This window comes from Anser anser (assembly GCF_964211835.1).
Source record: "Anser anser genome assembly, chromosome: 24".
Lineage (NCBI taxonomy): Eukaryota > Metazoa > Chordata > Aves > Anseriformes > Anatidae > Anser > Anser anser.
Window position 1 is genome coordinate 1,760,725 of NC_139745.1, and position 21,515 is coordinate 1,782,239.

The window sequence follows — 21,515 nt, forward strand, 5'->3', positions numbered from 1 at the left end:
ACTCGCTGGCTTGGCTGCTTCTTCGTGTGGACATTTGTCCATGCCCACCTCCAGCCCATCTTGGCTTCTGTCCTGCTGCATCTCCCCGGAGGCATTGCTTCACCTCTGTCCCCAGGTCTTTTCCCTGTCTTATTCCTTGGGTTATTCCTCCCACACGGGCAGCTCCCTTTGTTGTAGCTCTGTGCAAGAATGCAGAACAACTGCAGGTAAACAGATCATTTTCTTAAAACCAGCCACTCTCTGCACGAACTCATCAGCTCTTCCCAGTAGTGGTGCTGACCCACATCTTCCAACTCAGCCCCTCGGCACGGTATTCTGCCTCCTTCAGCCAAGAGCCCTACAAGAAGTCAAGGAGTGAAGGGATCAGGCTCCTGAAGGTGCTGTTATGCCTGCAGTGCTCATAAAGACCTGGTTATAACAAAAAATAATATTTTTTAGGTTCCCGAGTCAAGCTCCTAAGCTGCTGGAAGTCTGAATCTGGGGAGAAGGGAAGGCCACGTCACTGCAGCTCTCAGGTATTTCCAAACCGAGGAATTTTCAGACTCCCAGAGAGAAGTGCTGATTTCCTACAGTACTGTCACAACCTTCTGAATGCAATGGGCAACTGCATCGCAGTGGGAACTGACCTGTAACAGCAGCCAAAGGACTCTGAATATTTTGTTGCAACACTTGGCTTCACAGGGGAGGAAATGTCTGGTCTCTGTGTCCAGAAAACAAAGACTTTTCAGGGGGGAGGAATTTCTCGGGACACCTGATGAACTGGAGCCACTCTGGAGATTTGAGTAAACCAAATTTGTTCCAGGCTTGAGAGATTAGCAGGGTTTAGCTGCAGCGTTCTCCAGACAGCTCTGGATGCCTTTAAAGCCTCTCTGGTTTTAAGAATTGGAGAAACTCTTCTCTTTAAAGGAAAAATGATTCCTCCATTCAGTGGCTGAAGCACACACTGGAGGGGCTGGCAGCATATCTGGAACAAACGTCACCATCGCGCAGCTGCCAGCCAATGCTCGTTGCCTTCAACTACCATAAAGGAAAATACAAGGTGTTATTGGGGTAATAAAGGTCCTGATCTTCCCCGAGCCCTGACTTTCACACATTCCCCCAAGCCCACAGAGTCTGTTTGGATGCATGGACCAAAAATGCTGGAGCCACACCTCATGCACCTTGCACAGCCCCAGTTCTTGGAGCAGGGAGAGCTGTGCCCAAGGATGCAGAGCACAGCACACACCACCCAAAGCCTCCTCAGCCCTTACAGCATGAGGAAACCCCTGGGGAGATGTCACCCAATTTGTGCAGCTTTAGCCTTTGCTGTTGCATACGCTTTAACCACTGGAGTTTTCATAGCTGTATGACTATTACTATCTGCAACTGGGGAAACTGAGGCAAGGAGCAGTTGCCTGCTCCCCAAGCTGAGTGTAGGGGACTGGCACATTCTGCCTGGCTGGCAATTAAATGAAAGAGCAGTAATTGTTACAAAGCTGGAGAGGAGGAGGGCAGAGGTTGGAGACGCCACTGCCACCACCTCTCCTTCCCAGTCACGCAGAAGCGTGGCATTTGCGAGACTTAATGGGGACTAGGTGAGCTTCCCCACCCCTTCCCTCATCTCGCTCATCCAGCACAGCCACTGTGCTCAGAAACCAGGGCCGGCGGAGCCAAATATTCCAGCTGCGGGCTCTGATGTTTGGACACGGAGCAGCTGGTTATGCTGGCTGGTGCAGCCCCAGCTGCCTGGTCACTGCTAGAAATCAGACAGAGATTGCCTTCCTTGACCTATTTTGCAAAGCCTCCCCCCCGCTGTTCCCCTGCTTTTGTCTCTGAACTCGTCTGCAGATGTCCATCAAAGGCTGGTCAGACTGCGAGAGGCGACGGGGTGAGGATGCACGGTGGGAAGCTGCCCGCGAGGGTTTACTGGAGCAGAAAGGAGTGGATGGGCTGAAGGCTGCCTGCTTTGTCAGAAGGACGAGTAGCAGGGGGAAATCACGGGCTTTTCCTTCTTTTTTTTTAATGGCCATGCTCATTTCAGGAGCAGTGCTGGAGGTGACCCGGCCTCAGGCATACACGGAGCCTTGCACCAGCTGGAGAGCAGGAGCAGAAAGGCTGGGGTTTGTGGGGGTGCTGGGGTTTGCGGGGGTGCTGGGGTACTGCCAGCAGCCAAGGGAAGAAGAAGAAAGGAGCAGGTTCCCTCCCTGCTCCAAAACACCCTGGTTTTTATTTTGTAGGTACCCCAACAGCCTGGTGGGACAGAGCCTGGAGCACCACTGGGGCTTGCAAAGGCTCCCCACGTCCCCCTGGCTGGGAGCTGGGGCTGGGGCGCAGCCTCGCCGGGCCAGGACAACTGGATCAGGCCCTCCGTGGGTTTGACACGGGCAGGACACAGCGGGGCGAATCGCCTCCAGAAGGACAGACAGACCCGGGGAGAGAGGACAGTGAGGGGAGGTGAGGAGGCACAGATGCTGTGCAGCATCCCATGTTTGGGGGGCACTGCTTAAAAAAAAAATCCAACCCAGTGCTGCTGCCGCCCCCACCTGTGCACTGAGTTGGGTCCAGCCTCTGCAGAGCATCCTCTGCATCACTGCCCTGCACCACAAGGAGGGAATACTAAAAAACGCATTTATTATGGCATTTCTGTCGGGGCAGCTGGGGCGCTTCAGGGGGAGGGCTGGGATGCGGGACCTGGAGCTTAGCGGGGGGTTATCCGAATTTGTCTCTGTCGTTTCACAGCCTGGGTTTCCGACTGAGTTAAATAAAATGGAAATTAAAGACTGCCAGTCATGCAAGTAGTAATATGTTGGGATTTTAAAATTTATTCCAACATGCTATTTTTTTAAAAATATGCTCAGACTGAGCAGACAATCTGAGCTGTAGTAAAGGCAATATTATACTTGTAAAAACTTCTCATTCACAGTACAGATGTCATTTACAATAAGGGTCACAAACATCAAATACTGAGTATTTTTCTTCTTTTTTTGTTTTTTGTCTTTTTAATTTTTTTGATTTTTTTTCTTTTTTACATCAGACTGTGCTTTTACCTGTTTTTTTTGTTTCGTTTTTTCTTTTTTTTTTTTCTTCTTTTTTTCTTTTTTTCACTGATATAACCATACAGACATTGCAAGATGCAAGTGTAGAAACTGGAATTAAAATAAAATTACAGGCAAAACTACCAAATTACATTGTACGCTGTACATATTTACAGTACCTTTTTTTGGAATGTATTGCCATTTTAAGAACATATAGAAACTTTCTACAGACTATTCCACTTACAGAATACATACACCTTTTAGAAAAAAAGGCAAATATTTATCTTACATGAGACCATGTATATTAAATTTGCGTACACATTATTATTATTATTATTATTTTTTACATTACATTTACTAAAGTGATCGTAAGTGCCATCATATCTCAGTAATGAAAACAGATTGGTTTTATGCCATCAGGACTGTTTTTTTTTTTTTTTTTTACTTTTTTTGTGTAAATATTTACAATATGGTTTTATTTGTAAATACTGTGCAATAGATGGAAATACTGGGAAGAAAAAAAAAAAGAAAGAAAAAAAAGAAAAACACGCGATGAAACCAAGTAAGCAAATGAAAAACTGTTGCAAAAAACACCAGAAAAGGGCTAGATCAAATTGTCTAGGATTTTGCATGGAAACTGGAATAATTTTAATGATTTCAGTGTGACCAAGTATATTGCTTGTTCAGATGTTATTTTTGTGGATTTGAAACAAAAACCAGGCAAAAATGAAAGCTGGCTTAAGGGAAACCCAACCGACCTGCAGATTTTTTTTGGTGGAGGTTAAGGAGACGTGACGGGAGGTGGCCAGGTGGGCCTGACGTGGCTCCAATGGAGCTGATGGGCAACAACTCGAAGGACGCTTGGATGCTTTACTCTGGTCGACTGCAAGGAGGGGTCAGGCACCCAAATTTGTCCTCCTCCATGGCCTCGATGGGGTCAAGTGAGCGCACTGGTGGGGACAGGTGGGTGGGTTTATCAGCCAGCCCCACCGAGGAGTGAGACCCTATAGACACCCGGGTGGGAAATGTCCCCCCTTAGGAGCAGGTGACGGAATACATTTCCCAGTCATAAGCCATAAAGTCAGAGCTACTTCATCATGACTTTTAAGAGTTTCCTGCTGCAGTTCCTGGGTATCCAGCCAACAACCTGTGACTAATTAGAGGTGACAGGGACCTACTTCAAGGCACGGGGGCATTCGGGGAGCCAGCTGCCCCCCCCTGCTCCCGTGGTCTGCTCTGTCCTGCAAATCACTTTTTAACCTTGATAAAAGAAGCTAAATTTATGTTTAACTCTAAGAAAAAAGACGTTATTGAAACTCCTGAAACACATAAGCTCACATACAAGTGCACAGGCCAAGTTCTCCTCGCAAAATGAATTTTTTGGATGCCAGAGCATCCGTTTACCATTGAGTACTTGCATTCATGGGCACTTCACAAGCAGCTTGTCAGGGATGGGAATATCGGAGCAGGGCTTTGGCTGACCCACCAGACACGGAGGAGCAGCCAGTGGCCATGTGCCTTCACTGACTATAAATTAAGAAGCTCTGCCAGAAGAAAAGCAGGAGATGTTATTTCCACCTGCTGATGAAAAGTAAAGGTCGGCCTTTGGTTTTTAATTTGCCTACTTGCATGATTAATACATTCTCTTAAAAACAATGCTGCTGCCTGCCTCTGCAAAGTGCCTGCGCAGATATAAACTTATCCATCCCTGCAGCCCTTGCGGAAGGGAAACCCAAATTTATCATCCCTATGTTGCGGACAGACTGGACACACAAAATGATATTAAAAGCTGTGACTTGCAAAAAGGTTTCACCAAGTGAGAAGATGGCAGGTGCTCCAGGTAGGAAATGCAGCCACCAGGGATAGCTGGGTCTTCAGCCCCACCACAAATAAGGTGCAACTCAATGAAAGCAAGCGGAGCCACACCGCCGCTCTCCTTGGCTGAGTACGAGGCTGAGGGGATCCCCAAATTGCTCAAGGTCACACTGTGGTGGCACGGCAGGGATGGAGCAGCCCCCAGGGACGCCCGCCCTGCCCGCAGACGGAGATGCTGGTGCCGGCGCAGAGGAGGACGCCCTTCCTGCGGAGCTCTGAGCTGTCAGCGGGATAATTAGCCCTTAAATATCAATATATATATATATATATATAATGATTCTTTTTGCCTATAATAGGCCATATTGCGCCCGTTAGGTATCGCATGAAGCACCATTTCACCCCAGCCAGAGCCTCCCCGCTGTGCCTGCAGCTGCTGCGCTGGGAAGCTGAACCAGGTTGAGACTCAGCGTGGCTTTTTTCGCCTTGCTCCTGAGTTTTCAGCTGTCCCCACACGCACCCGCTCCGTGGCTGCCATTGGTGGGTGCGGGATCTGAGTGGGGCACGATCCAGGGAGCATCTCGCAGCTGCACGGCCCCTTCCCGCCTCTCCCCGCTTTTCAGATGCACGCGAAGGCAGCCAGGCAGTTGTGCCCCGTGCAGTGCCAGCCGCGACGCCCTGCAGCTGAGATGCAGAATGCTTCCACTCATCTTGAGCGTCTGGAAAAGCTTTAAAAAAATCATAAAAAATAAAATAACAATAAAAACACAAAACGAAAGCAATGGACTGAGTGGTTTCTGGAGTTTGGTAGACTTTTTTTTTTTTTTCCCCCCTCTGTTCAGAAATGATGGAGGGGGAAAAAAATAAAAAATAAAAGAAACACACAAAAAAAAAACCTACCTGTGCCAAGGATCAACAGGTCAAGGATTACAATATAGTTACAGAAAGAAACTGAGCAAATTTGATCTAGCCCAAAGCTCGTATCAAATGCACCTAATGAAAACAGGATGCTGAGTGCACAACTGCTGCATTGTTTTTCTTTATGTACAGTTTCTATATATATATATGTATATATATTTTTAAAAAATTAAATACAAAAAGCTACCTTGGAATAATGTTAAGAGTGTGACAAGGGCAAGGGGGGAAAAAAGTGGCAGAAGCCAGGAAATTCAAACCTGGCGCTGGACTTGGAGGGGTAGATGGTAACCAGGGATGCTCGCCGCGACCAGGGCTGAGCAGCCCGCTCCAAGGCATCTCGGTACTAAGCACACACTCAAATGCTATTAAAGCAAGGAGGATTTAAGCTGGTGCTTAGGAGTTTCTCTGAGCAGAGATGCTGGGCTGAATTGAACTCACAGCCCTTGGCTTCTGCCCTGGGATCTGGCTGGCTTTGAAAGCAGGACCAGCTTCCAGGCTGGGGGCCAGAGAGGGGTAGATGGGAAAAAGGGAAACTTAATAAAAGTGCTAATTAAGGTAGAAGTGGGTTCTGGACATTGTTTTGGTCAGTGTCACAGCCTTAATGTTATTTCCACGATATCTTCTTTTGTACTTAATTCCCTTTACAAGAAAAGCAAAAAAATAAAAATTAAAATCACAGATTATTAAAAAAACTATAGTATTTGCCCATGAAACGGGAACAGTTCATAGCTCATCAAGTCTGGCAAGGAAATATGTTCTCATTCAGGGTTTTCTTTGATTATTTTTTTTTAATTTTATTTTTTTTATTTTTTAAAAAAAGTGTATTACGTACCCGATAACCTGGAACAGCTCTGAAAGAAGAAAGAACTGGTCCACTGGTTAAATATTTTTATCATAACTCTCTCTGTTTTTTTTTTTTCTTTTGTTAAAATAAAATAAAATAAAATAAAAGGTTTGTACAGATTCCATTACATAGACCAGAAAACCCTCTGAAGTAGTAAAGAGCCTGCTGTCTGCTAGGGCAAACATGTATCGAAGATTTGTATTTTAAAAAGCATGTTGACGTGACGGAGAGGAATGGCTCCATCGGGTCTCTCTGTATTTGGTATCGCATCTATTGGCAGTAGAGGCCATTGCTCCGCCACGGATGGTCAGAGTGAAAAATCTGCTCTGGAAAAAGTTACCATGCATGCCGAACAAGCCGACTGCAAACATTAACCGCTCAGCGTTGTAACTTTTCCTTCCAAAACACCAAAACAGGGCTCATCTGCGCAATAAGGGCTACATCTGTGATGTTCTGTTTAAATAAATAAATACAAATAAAATCGGGCACAGTAAATCAGGAGTTACGGAGCAGAGCACAAACTCCTCCGGCATCCCTAAAGCTCAGCGAAGCAAAACCAGCCTGGGCTGAGTGGGGATGGGATGGAGGGAGCTTGTCCACGACTTAAAAACTATAGAGGAAAAACGGTCACAAGGCTGAGCGTTTACTGCCACCCTTAAAGCAAGGCTGGGCATTTACAGAGGGCTTCCAGAGCCCAGAACAGGGCTCTCAGGCACACGCAGGACTCTGCCGGGCGATGCCGGGCGTGGGATGGCAGGATTAAAGCAAGCAGGAGGCCAGTCCTGGCACCGGGGTTACATTCGATACATTCCTACGTTCTTGCAGTAAAATCTTTGAAGAAGAACTTCTCTTTTTCTTTTTTTTTTTTTTCTTTTTTTTTTTTTAATGTGTGTGTCCCTTTTTTAAAAAGTGCTTTGATGGGTTCTGCAGGAGGGAGAGATGCTCACAATTATTTTTTATTTTTGAGTGAAAATTTCTCTCACGGGGAACAAACCTCCCCCTCCTCGAGGAAGTGCTAGTTTCATTTACAAGTTCAGGGTAAACACGTTTTTCAAATGTAAAGCAGTCTCAAGTGTTTAAAGCACAACCATAGGCAATCAGAGGGATGCGAGAAAAAAAAAAACAAGCACTTTGCGAGAATTAAATAAAGCATGTAATAAATACGAATCATAAACTTCTGTACACAGGAGCAAGGGTTTGGTTTTCTTTTTAATCATTTAATCAATATAAAAAAAGTTTTTTTTGTTTTTGTTTTTGTTTTCAGTGCATCTTCTTCCTCTTAAAATGCTTAACCCTTTCCTTTCTGCATCTCTCAGGCCCATAATAACGCACACCTAAATGGCAAAAAAGACAAGGTCTAACAAACCCCTTTCCAAAAAACTCTAAAAAAATATTCACAGCCTCAAACATTTTTGTACATTTCAAGCAACAAAAGGTATAGAAAAAGGCACAAGTAACTGCATACATGTGGAGATAATACCAGACTGGGACAAAGAAAACCAGGAATCTTCCATGGGTTTGGTCATTCACTAGAGTGCTTCTTATAGCGATGATTATACTAAAGGAAATAGTGTTGAAAATGTCTGTTGATTTTACATAGGAAGCCTAAAGGTGGAACTGATGGTGGAGGCTTAAGTACTTCCCGTGTTTTCATCCACCTTTTTTTGAGTTTGACCTAAATCTGCGTGCTCTAGGTGTGGACTGCTCTTCCTGGAGGTTCCCCCTGGGCGGCTGGGCTCTCCGGAGAGGTTCCTCCTCCGGACGGACAACGGGTGGGCGTGCGGGTGGCTGGCGGAGGGCTCTGAGAGGCAGCCGGTGCTGCTGCTCCGGTCTAAAGGCTGGGCAGGGAGATCTGAGATGAAAGTGCAGGATGATTCCAAAGAAGTGCTTGAGCTGCCACATTGCTTCTCGCCCGGTTTTTTCAAGGGGTCGTCCCCACTCGTCGAAGGCTTTGGAGAGTGCTCGTCGTTTGTGCTGGGGCTGGCTGGGGATGCCGAGCCGCCCGCCTGCTTGGCGTGGCTGGACTCGGCGAACGCTTTTACCCTGTATTCCTCCTGGTCTGTCTTTTGCTGAAGCTCACTAGTCCTCATTTTCTCTTCCAAGTAACTGCTGCTCGTGGGCTCTGGGGACAGCGTGTATTTAGAAACTTTTGCAACCGGGGAGACAGATGCCGATGAAGGCTCCTGCGGGACCTGCGGTTCCTCGTCCCTCTCGGGAGCCTGGCTGAATTCCGCGAAGCCACTGCTGCCAGATGCAAAGTATCCCCCTTGCAAGGACACGACTGAGCTGGGCACCAAGCTGGGATGGGTGCTTGGCCTTGCCTGGACCATCTGGATGCCCCCAATGGGAATCATGGGGTACGGGGTCCTCGCGAGCTGCTGTGAATGCAATGGGAGGTGGCTGAAGACATTCTCTTCCCCTCGGCTGGGAGCGTGGACGTGTATTTCATGAGGTGCCTGCAAGGGTCTGGAGCAGACGGGCTGCGTGACGCCAGGTGAGCATGTTGGGCTTCTCGGTTCTATCTTCTGCACCGGACAGGGAAGAAGAAACAGCCAAATCAATGCAATGCATGCCTTACAGCACTAGCATCATTAATGCTCATTATAAGGATCGATTCGGTTAACATTTAATTTTAATTTGGAGGGAGATCAATCAATTGAGGGAGGCTCGGGACTCCAAACCCTTAAGGAGCAAGAGAGCCCGCGGCATTTGCCTTCTGGGTACACGAATGCACACAGTCTGTTAGGGCACAGACCCAGGGCTTTGGTTCAGGCCTGGCTCTTTATCAGAGTGGCCTCTGAAACCCCAGCAGAGGATGCCAGCATTCCCAGCATCCTCGGATCCCTTTTGGTACATGGATTTTCTCAGCACCCAGAACAATATTAATAGTTTTTATTGCATTTTACTAAAGCAACGTTACATCCTTACAGGTGCTAATTGCAAGGATGCTTTGGACTGAGGGAGAGAGCATGAACAAAAAGCACACCCAACAGTGTGGTCCCCACCACCACCCTCATGGTGTGGTCTGTAGAAATCAAGGGTTAAGACCCTACCAATTTACCTTTTCCTCTTTCTCTCCCGGTGCTTCACATAGTTTCCTAATGTACATCATGGAGAGATATGTGGCTAAACAGAAATGGATTAATTAGTGATGAGCTTATAACTAAACCCCTAAACAGGACTCCCAAGAAGAGGAAGCAACAGAAACTGAAATAAACTGTCCATTAAGATGGGGTTATATGGTTTGAGGATTCACTGGAGGGCAAATCTGTGGAACTATGGAGAATTGAGCTGGATCTCTACGAAAAGGTGGCAGAGGAAGGCAGCAAAAGAGAGACTGAGAGAGAAAGCAAAAGCCACAGAAGATAGCGATTACTTGGCCAGCAGTTACAAAATCAAATGCTTCCTAAACGTCACTTATCCACACGGTCTTGGCAGAATCACTGTAAGGGTGCTGGGAAACCCCAAACAAATCCTCTCACTGGTGAAACAGCCATCAGGAGGAGAGGCTACCTGCAGCAGGAGCCAGTGGGAAAAGACGTGGCCGTGGTGAGACCTGATGCACAGACCTGGACAAAAGCCTTATGCTCAAGCTAAGCTCAGTTCATCTTCAAGTTTCCAAGTGATGGACACCATTACCATAAAGGACACTGAGCTCCATGTGGGTATCCAACAAATCCAGCTCTGATCTTTCTGCCTCTTGTGGCCTTAACAGGAATGTAATTTTGCAACGAAAGCCTAGCTGTCCACCTCAGCAATGAGAGGAAAGTTCATAGTTGCTATGGAAAGAAGCAACAGAGGTGAGTTTGGGTGCGTAAGAGGAGCAGGACAATGGAGGAAACAGGTATGCGGGTGAGAGCGTAAGTAACAAGGTGGGAAGGGGCAGATAAGCAGGGGTAGGTACTGCTGTCTCTCACTGTGGACTAGAGAGCTTAGAGGATTTGCTACGACCAGTAGCGGTGGGCAGTTTCCCTGACAGAGATGGTTTATAGCTGAAGGACTGGGGTTTCCACAGCCCTGAGATTCACCACAGAAAGTTAATCAAAAGGGAAGGGAAACATCATTAAAGTAGGTAAAAGCGTTGGCCTAAAATATCTGATGGCCTCTGGGAAGGTAAGGCAAACACTCATAGTGGAAAGCAGAAGGAAGGTAGCACCAAAAGAGGGAACGTTGTCAAAGACACGGGAGAAACGCACACTGGGCAGCGTGGCTTTTCTGGGGAAGACCTGGGTCAGCATCTGCCGCGACCGGTCCTCCGAGGGCTGGATAAAGGCCTCTCTCTTCCCAGGGCAGGCCCTAAGGGCTCGAGTGTCTCCTCACACCAGTTTCACAGCAGAGCAACTCCAGCAACTGGATCTCATGTTCATCAGCATAAATTACAGGAGAGCCAGGCACATCAGCAGAAATGGGAGATCTCTTAACGTTCCACCAAACCCGACGTCTAATTTGCCTGTAGCAGTGGGAGGAACATGTAATTTTCCTTTACCCATAGGATTTGATATGTCCAGCAGAGAGATTAAATAATTTTCTGGACCCAGTGGGAAGCACCTCTCTGTGCTGAAGAGAGAAGTGAGATGAAATCAGAGATGTCCAAACAAACATTTCTCAGCAGTTAATCTAACAGAGGGGGCTACACATCCACATAGCCCAGGAGTCAGCAACAGGGTGTAAGACCCTTGGCTAGCCCAAATCTGGTTCAGGTCACTGACCACGGAAAAGTGGGTAGAGCTTCACCCAATCTGGTGAAATCTAAGAAATAGGTCTGAAATTCCCAGGGAAAAAGTCTCTTTGCGACGATTTCAGACATTATTAAGTGGACATCCTTACTGCTTTCTTCGGGAGGAAAAGCAAGAACAGCTTGGTTCAGGGAGAGTAAATAGCCCCTTGGAGAGGGGACAGCTTTATTTGTCCCTTCTAATGGGACCAGACAAGCAGGGGCAGAACACATTGTGGTCCACTGTCACTCTTTCCTGGGTTACCTGCGACATCAGTCACAGTTACAGACACTATGCACTTCTGCATTGCAAGGTTCGGTAAAAAACATACCAGAGAACGTATTAGAGGGCAAGAGGGGCTTGAACTTACCAGCTTGGACTCATAGAGCTGTACGTTTTTGCCAAAGAACCTGTGAGGTAGAGGCATCGAAGATAATATTCCATGCTGGGCTTGATATGAGCTTTGAACTTTGTCATCTGCTGCTAATTTGCTTGTACCAGGCAAGTCCTCTTTCCCAGGCGATGGATACCTAGGTGACTCTGAACAGCCTGGGGGCATGCTTTTCTTCAGCGATAAGTATCTGACTGATGACATCTCTCTGCTCGGAGACGAGTGCCTCACAGGGGAGACATCCCCTTCTGGTGGAAGGTATGTTCTTGGGGACAACTCTCTTCTCGGGGAAAGATGCCTGCTGGGTGACAGCTCAAGTCTTGGTGACACACATCTCAGGGGAGATGCCTCCCTCCTGGGAGAGACGCGCTGGCAAGGAGACAACCCTCTCCCCGGAGACAGGCACCTTAGAGAGGACAGCTCTCCTGTTGGTGAGAACCGTTTCGGTGAAGTTTCGTTTTTGGTTAACAGGTGCTTTCTGGCTAGCATTGGTCTGCTGCTGCCACCACCTCTGCCAGAGTCCTGGCTCGGAGACCACCTTTTTCTCGGGGAGGTGTCTTTTGAGGTTGACAGGTCCATAGCTAAGGACATCTGTGGCCTTGTGACAGACTCCCTTTCAGCAGAAGCCAATTGTTCGGTGGAAGTCAAAGCTGGTCTGTGGAGACTCAAGAAGCTGTGGCACACAGCAATGTCACTGCCGTCTGCTGACCACTTGGTTTCCAGCCCAGAGGAGGAGGCCTGCTGGCCTTCACCTACTTTTTGGCTGCTGGAAACAGTTTCTTGGGCTAAGGACAATGCTGTTTCGGTGCCTTCCTCTTGAGAAGATGGAGAGCCACCTAAAGAGTGCATTGGTGGGCCGGTATGTTTGCCTTCCGGCAACTTTAAAGGTGGCTCATCTTGGCTCTCCTCTTCCTCCTCATCTTCATCATCTTCATTGTCATCATCATCGTCAGATTCCTCTAGGTCTGAAAACTGATGTTCCTCGATAGGCTCAGATCCCTCCCGCCCCTCAGAGTCCTGGAATAGGTCTTCACTGGTTCCTGCAGGGATGGGCAGACACAAAACAGAGAGCGTAAGACACACAAACAGACACAGGCTGGTTTTGTGCTAAATCTGCTCAAAAGTTCTAATGGGACGAGAGCAGGGAGGACCCAGTTATTTCCTAGATCTAGTCATCTCACACTTTGAAGCCTGCGGCTTTGCCCTCTGTTCCACTTCTGCTCCTGATGGTCCCAGTGCCTTCACTGCTTTGAGCTCAGTGAATCTCACCACTGCGACCACCTCCTCTGCCCAAATTTTGGCTCCAGCCATTGCTCTGCCATAGGCCCCTGCTTCTGCCGTACACCATCACACAGCCTGGCTGCCTTTCTCCAGGAACGAAAAAAAGCTCTGGCTAGATTAGGAGAACAGCAGCACTATCATCCTTTGACGTTCTTTTTACAGCTATTTGTTGTAATGGTGCCCACAAAATGTCTACAGCTGCTAAAGCACAGGAAGGCTGCTGGGATGACAGCTCTCATCTTCCATGTGTTGGGCCTTGTTCTGTCTAGATAACATGACATTTAAAGATTAGCAAGACAGGTTTTTATTAAAAATGCAAACAACAGCGCTGAAAGAACCTCTGTGGTTTTTCCCAATTATGATGCAGACATGTCTGTGGAAAGCCTCACATCATGATGCTTTGATAATAAGAGTCTGTAAACAGAGTGGAGTATACAGAAAGCAAATTCCAAAGAATTTGAAACCTATCTGCCTGTATATATAAAATGCAGTATCTCTCTTCTACTTGAAGAGCCAGCAGAAGCTTTCTGAGATGGGCACCAAGCTTGCAAGCAGATCGCTGCTGTCACCCTCTGCTCTGCGCAGAGAAAACCTGCATTTTCCCATGACAGATGTGCAGTGGATGCTAGAAAAATGAAAGTTCAGCTTGAAGAGGTCCGTCGGGAACAGCCACTGGATGTCACTGTAGCTCAACAAAATCGTGCTGTCAGGAGGCTTTTCTGCAAGTTCCCACTGCTCTGGAGGGGCTAAGAAAATACCAATTTCTCGAACTCTGCATGAGCCCAGCACCAAGGCGGTGGGTGCAGTGCTGATGGGACACGCTTGCTCCCTGCTTTGCAAGGGGAGAGCCTAGCTGCTGTTTGGACACCTGCACGGAGCCAGGCAGCTAACTGCAGCACTGCTGGCTTCTCCTCCCCATCAGTTCATCCTAGGACGCTGCTCCTCCTCCGATGGACACTGACACAGTTTTCCATGTAGGGCTGCCATCAGCAGGACGAGCCAGAAGGGAAACTCAGTGGAGTTAACGCAGAGGCTGGACCACACCTGCTTGCAGCAGGCAGGGTGGCTTTCAGAAGGCAACGTGGCCACACAGGGAGAAGTCCCTGTGATCTGTGGATAAATGCCTAATTCAGTTTACTTTGAATAACGGGGCCTTACCTGTAAATGCTCACGAAGTATTTGGCAACCCTCAGACCCTAGTGGAACAAGGCATGTATTTAGCGGCTCTCCACCAAGAGGCTGGCTTGCATTGTGCAATGCTTGTATAACGATGGTGTTTGCTGGACCCAGGATCCAGCAGCGGGTTATTTGCAAACTCCCAAAGGAACTGACTTCAGAACAAATATTATTCCAAAAGACTCATTCTCCCGGCTCTGGGGTGAACTGCGCACATTTCTTGCCTGGAAAGGGAATATATCTCACCACCAGAGCTACGAGCTAGTCCCTGCCTCTGGCTTGGGGGGCTGACATCTGTGGGCATAGGGATGGACAGACAGCTCCGGCCTCAGCCCCTGCTGCATGGTGTCAGGCCCGGAGAGCCTTCTCCTGTGTGGTCTCCTTTTTTTTGGCCCCAGTCGCAGTACAGACAGGCGCTGGCCAGGACAGACAGCAAGGTCAGAAGGACAGAGTGAGGGAAACGTGAAGCCGGTTGCACACTGGGACGTTGTTTGCATTTCCCACAGAGGGGAAGGGCTCGGTGAGTCCCGGGGCATCCCAAAGGGACTCTGCTTTGGCCTCCTAACATGCTCCATGTGGGCAGAGAGCTCAGGCCTGAACCAGCAGCCCTGGCTGCTTGCAGCACAGAAGCATTTTGCTGAGCTGATGGGGAGAGGAAGGGCATGGCAGGAGAAGACTGGAGGTTGGGGGTAAGGGATAGAGGGAGGGAGGGAAAATGTGCCCCATCAATGCCTTTGAGGGCTCTGCATGCCATCTCATTATGTTTGTGTTATCCTCGTGGTATTCCACCACACTGGTACAGTCACACCGAGCAAAACCAGTGCAATAGTGAAGAATTATGCTTCAATCTCCTTTTATAGTAACACCCCCTTCTTTCCCCTGCCCCTTAAATAGAAATCAAAACAATCAAGTGAAATACAACTCAAGTTTAAAATAATCCAGGGAGCTTTAGGAACTGCTGCTCCCCGCCTGCCTGTCCCCGAAGGAGAGTGCAGCACTATTCCTGCACATGAAAATAGCCACTTTTTTTTTTTTTCTTTGCTTTTTTAATTAAACTACTCATCGCTAGGCTCTGTTCTGAGCCTCTTCAGGAAGAAGAGAGACGACAGTGTGTGTTTACACAGGGGAGGCTATTTCCAACCCACTACACTGAGAGCTGGGGATGCGCGACACAGCTGCGATCTCTGATTCCTCATGCACCATTTCTGCATTCTTTTGTCATCCATCCACATACCCCCAACTATTACAGTACCAAATACAATCTTCCGACCTTCCAGTTGGCTGTTTTATTTAGTATTTACTTGGCATTTATGAGCAACAGGCCTCCTGACTCACGAAGCAGAATATGTGAAATTTCAGCAAAAGTCCAGTGTTAGCTTTAACCAGGTGAAAAAGAAGACGGAAGGAGAGAAAGGAAATGCTCCTCTGACACCGTGCCTTCCCGATTTCACCTTTCTGCATTCCTTCCTGGCAGGCTGTCCCCTTTACACAAACACAAATGGTCTTCATCAATGGGAGGAAATGGGGACTGTATATTTTTCGTAATTCTAAAATTACACGGGTTGCTTGCATAATGCAATACAGCCCAGACAGCACAACACATTCCAGCAAGCTGCCGCGCAGCCAACAGCAACACGGCGAGAGGAGTCCTCTCCGAAAGCTCGTGGGCTCCCGTCCCTCTGCAGCCCCCGCAGGACCTTCCCTCGGTGGGCTTAGCAGGTGTCCAACAACCACGTGCTCAGCCACAATTAGCGAGCAGTGATTTAACGACGGCCAAACAGAAGTCCCCCAGCTGACAGCCCCAACATTTCTGCTGAGCGCTCTTCCAGCCGACCCGCAGCCACACAGCCGACCGTGCCTGGGCTGTTCCTTTAGTCCTCCCCTCTCAGTGAGGCCGAAGGCTGGGACCAGCTCATCCTCCTCACCTGCCAGTCCTCTGTTTTCACAAGCTCCTGTTGGCTCACAGCCTGCTCTGGCTTTCGCACCGCTCCACGCGCTGCTGTTAACCGTGTGTGAGCCTGGGACGCACGGCTGAACGAAGTGACGAATGGAAGCACTCCCCCCGACCCGCTAAGTGGGCCCTTGCGGTTCTGCCCTCAGAAGCCTGCAATTATGTGTAACGTAAATAGGGCTCCTGATCTGCAGGTTTTCAAAAGTGACACTCAATTAATTGATTCATTAGTTCTAATTGACTATAATGGACAGGTTTAACATAGTACTTGTTTTTTCAGAGTCACATAACCAACATTTCAGGAGCCACTTTCCGCTTTCCCTATCTGCCTTTAATCTGCAGAAGCATCACCTGTAGGTGGTATAACAGCAGGGAGAGATTTTTGGAGGCCGTGAGCTAGTAAATTATTTAAGTCTGTTCCTGGACTGAAGGAGTCCTCCAGCAATCCCACATGGAGCAGCCTCTCTCTGCTGCTGCCATGCCAGCACCTCTCCCTTGGGGCAGCAACTGCAAAAATCCCTGACTAGCTTCTTTCAGCCATGCCCTCCTGTGGAAAGGTCCCAGCCAAGTAGAGCATGTCTGCCCGGCCGAAAGGTTGCTCTGAAGAGCTAGAAAAAAGCCAAGAGGTCCAATAAATTTAAAAGGAAGAGAACAATCCCTTGAGGCAGAGAGGCACTCAGCCTTGAGGTATTTGCGCCCTTGGTCCATCCTTCTTCCCCGCCGCTGTGGAGCTCAGTGCATTTTGCAACTTGCAAAACTTTCCCTAACACGACAGCTTGAGCACACCACCGGGTACATAGAAAAGCAGGCTCAGTGAAATGAGATGGTTTTAAGAGATTAACTCAGCAGCAAAGTAGATGCATGTGCCTCTGTGAAAACAGGCACAGGTGTCTAGTAACAGCAGTGGAAGCGTGGCAGGGCTCTTTATTTCTCCCATGTCCTTGTCCCCTGTGTGCCCAGGTGACTACACCTGGCCTGAGCCTGAGCCCAAGGCTGACAGGGCTTGGTGCTGCTGCACCATCAGGGCACGAGGGCTCGGGCTGGCTAACCTCCTCAGGCATCTCCTCCAGCCCCACCGCTCGCAAGCTGAGCCATGGTCTGCTCGGGCCAAGGACCGTCACATCGGCCTTCAGACCACGTCTGTCCCAGGATGGTGGCACGAGCTCCACAGCCAGCTGGCACCGATCACCCCACATCTTCGCCTCCAGCACAGGATGGCCACATCCAACCTCCCGCTCAGGAGTGGTCCTGGGCCCAGGATAAATCCCAAACTGTGCTCAATAGTTTTTTGGAAGTGTGGTAGATGGCCCGGACCAGACTTGACCTGAGGACCGCTCCTGCAGTTTAAGTCAGGACAGCGGCATGCCAATGCCTGCAGATATCCCCAGGAGTGTTTAATTAGCCAGCGTGGCTATACCCTGAGGACACAGCACACAGGCAAACCCCATTCCCACCATGGGCTTGTACGGAAACTCACTTCATGATTTTTAATTACCTATAAAGCAGGAAGCATGTGACAGTGCCCATGGCCCGGGAACCGGCCCCTATCCCAATAAAGCCTCTGATGGACTTGACCTCAGCAGGGGACCGGGGTGATAAGCGCTGTTTGTTGTTCCTGCCGAGTTAACATTCCCTGGCTCACAGCACCGTCTCCAGAACTTGCTCAGCTGATGTTCACTTTATAAAAATAACCGTGGCGCCATGTGTTTTATGAAGCTCGCGTTAACCCATTGTCAACAAACCCTTGTGGGCTGTGGCAGAATGAATCCCAGGGACCGGGGAATCGAAATGGTTTGGGGTGAGACAGGGGAGTGAAACGGGAAATGGGAAAGAACAACGCTAAATGCAGCCACAAGAGCTGTTTTCATACTGGGATTTCTGGGGCGGCAGCCAGGAATGGTCAACGGTGTCATGCCCGGCCTGCAACGCAATGCAAACAGAAAACACCACCCTGCTCTGCGGCACTAAATGCTTCCAGGAGTAAACACAGTGACAGAGATGGACCTGCGCCCCCAGCGCCTCTCTTCCCTCTATCGCTGGTATGCACTGTGCATCCTATAAACACAAACAACCTGCCGAATGCAAATGCAGGTAAGATAAATTTCATGAGGACTTGAGTTCCGCTACCTCTAAGGCTTCTTCTCGGTCATCCCGCACTGCGGCTCCAACCCCAAATACCCGGGGTCTTGCTAAAGGAAACAGAATAACAATTGTAAAAACATCTAACTGGTCCCTGGAGACTCATAACCTAACCCTTCCCAGCTGTCAGACCACAGCCTCCAACAATTTGGGTAAAATATCTCTCTCTAGCTCAGACAGCTAAGTATGCAAGAGACTTCCACATGTTCCTTTGGAGATCTTCCTCACCCTTCCCTCAACATTTCTGATGGAGACAGGAGGCCAAAGTGCTCATGGTCACCACAGTCCTGCCTGATGCTGCCCAGCCCCCCCAGGGGTAGGTCTGCTTTTTGGGATGACTTCAGGGAAATTCAGCTGCAGATACTACTATAAATCAGGGCGGAAATTACTAAATGAGAGAGTCATGTGTACTTCTCATAGCACAGACAGACTCCTGAATTCACAGACCCTTGGACAGACTTTGTGTTTGCTCATAAGCAGATGAAAGAAACGAGCAGGTGAGTCAGGGTAAATGTATCTTCTTGTAAAGCACTCAGAATAATGCCATTAAATGTCAAAGCACCATGTTATTTTGGCTTTGCAGGCTCTTTCCCTGCTGAGAAACCTTCCAGGTCACTACAGACCTGAGAGGTTCACCTTCATCCTACACACAAAACAGACCTGGGAGAGTGCAGGATGAAGGAAGCAGCTGCCCCCGTCCTGCTTTGCTGAGGCTCCCCGCAGTGGGGCAGGGTGCAGGCTGGATCCTTTTGCTCATGTCTGCACCAGTCCCTGAAGACATAGCCCAGGGTTGCTCCAGTAATTTAGGCCTTCCTGGGTTTGCATTTGTAATTCAGAGTTTCCCATGATCAGCCTAGACATTCAGGGCAGGTCCCTAGAATATGATTTTCATGGAAATGTCCTTCTCTGGCACTCCTTCCATGTCACGGGAGCGCATCTACCTTGGCAAGAACATCAGGGCAGCAGCACGAGCACCTGCTCATGCTCAGCACTTCAGCTCCAGATCCTAACCAGAGGTGCCAGCAGTGACCATTTGTCCTTCACCCACAAGACTGTGCTTGCAGCAGTGAAGAGGGGGAGGTTACAGCCTCATGCGAGGCTTCTTGGGGGTCTCATTTTGCTGCTTTGGGACTCCCTCTACAACCACGAGACACACAGGCTCTGCTGGAGCATAGCCATCAGGCTCCTGCACTGAAATGTTCTCTAGCCATAGCCCAAATACCGAAGAGCACCTTCTCACGCCACAGATCCCTTAACAATAATTGCGTATATAGCCCACATGCGGAGCACTGCACCAAACGCAGGATGCTCCCTATCTGTCTGTTTACTCTTGTGTCTGCAGCCAGCCAAAATATTTCAGACAAACAGGCACGAAGCCCCAGCAGGAAGACACGGGCTCATAGACCATCCCATCGATGAAGTTCCCCAGGATGGCTCTGCAACTCACCCAGTGCAAGCAGAAATTCACTCTTGGGTGCTGGAAGGAGCCTTGGGTGAACAAAACCACCCCACGTCTTTTGCTTGAATACATACTGACTTTTCTCAGAAGCAATATCAAGTTTACAAAGTTAAAGAATTTTACCTTCTTCGGCTTCCAGATCCACCAGTGAAGATACCAACACGCCCATCTCCTGACATTTTTTGCTGTGGGCTTTTGACTTCATATGTTTAGTCAGATTCCCTGAAAGGAAGCAGAAAACATATTTTGGTCAATACGGCTTATTATTATTATTGCATTTTTGCAAGCTTAGCAGTAGAAAATTAATAATTTGGCTCTGAACCAGATGAAGGAGGCCTCTGACTCTCCCCAGACCACTATCCATTGCAGATACCCCATGGTGCAAGGCTAGATCTTCCCTTCGTTCTTTTGTTGCTGCACTGGGGTGGAGGAACGGAGGTGCAGGCAGGGTACGAGGCCATTGTGCAACCTGAAAATCCGGCTCGGATATGCACTGGGGCTCGTGCAGGGAAAAAAGTCCTGGATTGCCTTCAGCTATGATGGTGCAGCAGGGAGAGATAGTAGGAAAGAGAAAGATGCTTCCCAGTTCATTGCAGTCTGGCAACACCTCCCACCTCATCCCAGCACTGGAGGTCACCTGCCTCCAGGTATGAATACTCCAGATGCCAGCAGTGGGGGGAAAAAAAGAAAAAGGAAAAAAAAAATTTAAAAAAAATGAAGTGGGCTTTGGCTGCCTCTGCCTGAACAGCTGGATAAAACTGTAGATAAAAGTATTTAGCGGCGCTAGCTGGGAAATGTAATTTCCACCCTGAGCAGCACTTTGCTGGGCTGGGGAGCGGGCACCCCGGGAGGCTGGTGGGCAGCTGGGGCAGCCCGGGGAGCTGGCAGGGGACTGGGCAGCCCGGTCTGCATCCCACCTGGCTTCACTGGTGGCTTGGAGAGACTTGGGACACTCTTGAAGAACCAGCATCTCTTCCACTGGAAAACACTCATGTTTTAACCCACACTAGTACTTACTCAGGACTGTGTGCACATGAAGCTGTCTGGAGTGGAGCAATGCAGATGCGCACCTACACCCCCCCCCCCAGCAGCATGGCTCCGATGAGCTGGCCATGCAATGAAGCACCAGGGAGAAGGAGGAGCCACAGGTACCCCTAGAGTACTGCACACCAGGTTTTGGCATCACGACAAAGCCTGCAGAAAGCTAACGAGGCTTCCTCGGGCTAGGGTGGGAAGAGCAGCCCCTGCAAGGTGGGGGCTGGTACGCGGGGATGTTCACTGCTGCTCCGAGACCCTGCGGTGGGATAACCTGTGGGCACAGTGGCCTCACAGGGCCTGGCTGGCTCTCATCTCACTAATTCTAACTCCCACGTTGCAGGCAGGTTAATTAGACAGTTATTAACCCTACTTATCCATGAGGGAAACAGTGAGCAAAGGGGAAACTTTGTTGAGGGGGAAAGCGCAGATAGGTGGAAAGGAGAGAAAAAATAAAGGTTAGGAGAAATAAAGGAAAAATGTCCCGTTTTTCCTTTCCCTTTCTTGTGCCTCTCCGTGGGCTGAGCTGATGATGAGAAGAAATCCAGGCCCTGGCTGAAGCTCACCCAAGGGTTGCTTGGTTTCCCAGCACAGCCCAGGAGCTGGTGGAGGGCTCCAAATTCACTGCAGCAATGCCACGTGGCACCAGCCCTCCTGTTAGCTAAGTCGTGTTGAACACGAGGCTTGTTTTGCTCTCAAAAAAACAAGAAAAAATAAAAAATGAAAAAATAAAATAAATAAAAAAAAGACTTTTCACACTTTATTATAGCCTTCAGCTGA

At 48.8% G+C, this 21,515-nt stretch overlaps 1 protein-coding gene across 14 annotated transcripts in view; it reads right to left on the reverse strand.

Annotated features, from left to right (window-relative positions):
- Nucleotides 1-2,778: 2,778 nt before the first annotated feature.
- Nucleotides 2,779-21,515, reverse strand: part of HIVEP3 (HIVEP zinc finger 3) — a 303,544-nt gene continuing 284,807 nt past the window's right edge. For 12 of the 14 annotated variants that reach the window (XM_083810197.1, XM_083810207.1, XM_083810205.1 and 9 more), the window contains 3 exons: nucleotides 19,824-19,922; nucleotides 11,674-12,734; nucleotides 2,779-9,113 (listed from right to left, as the gene is read on the reverse strand). In XM_083810197.1, coding sequence (XP_083666323.1) covers nucleotides 8,220-9,113; nucleotides 11,674-12,734; nucleotides 19,824-19,922 — 2,054 coding nt within the window. In that variant the 3' untranslated portion in view covers nucleotides 2,779-8,219. Of the gene's footprint in view, nucleotides 9,114-9,649; nucleotides 11,039-11,673; nucleotides 12,735-19,823; nucleotides 19,923-21,515 lie in introns of those variants that run through there. The other 2 variants (XM_083810200.1, XM_083810201.1) reach the window with 2 other exon arrangements.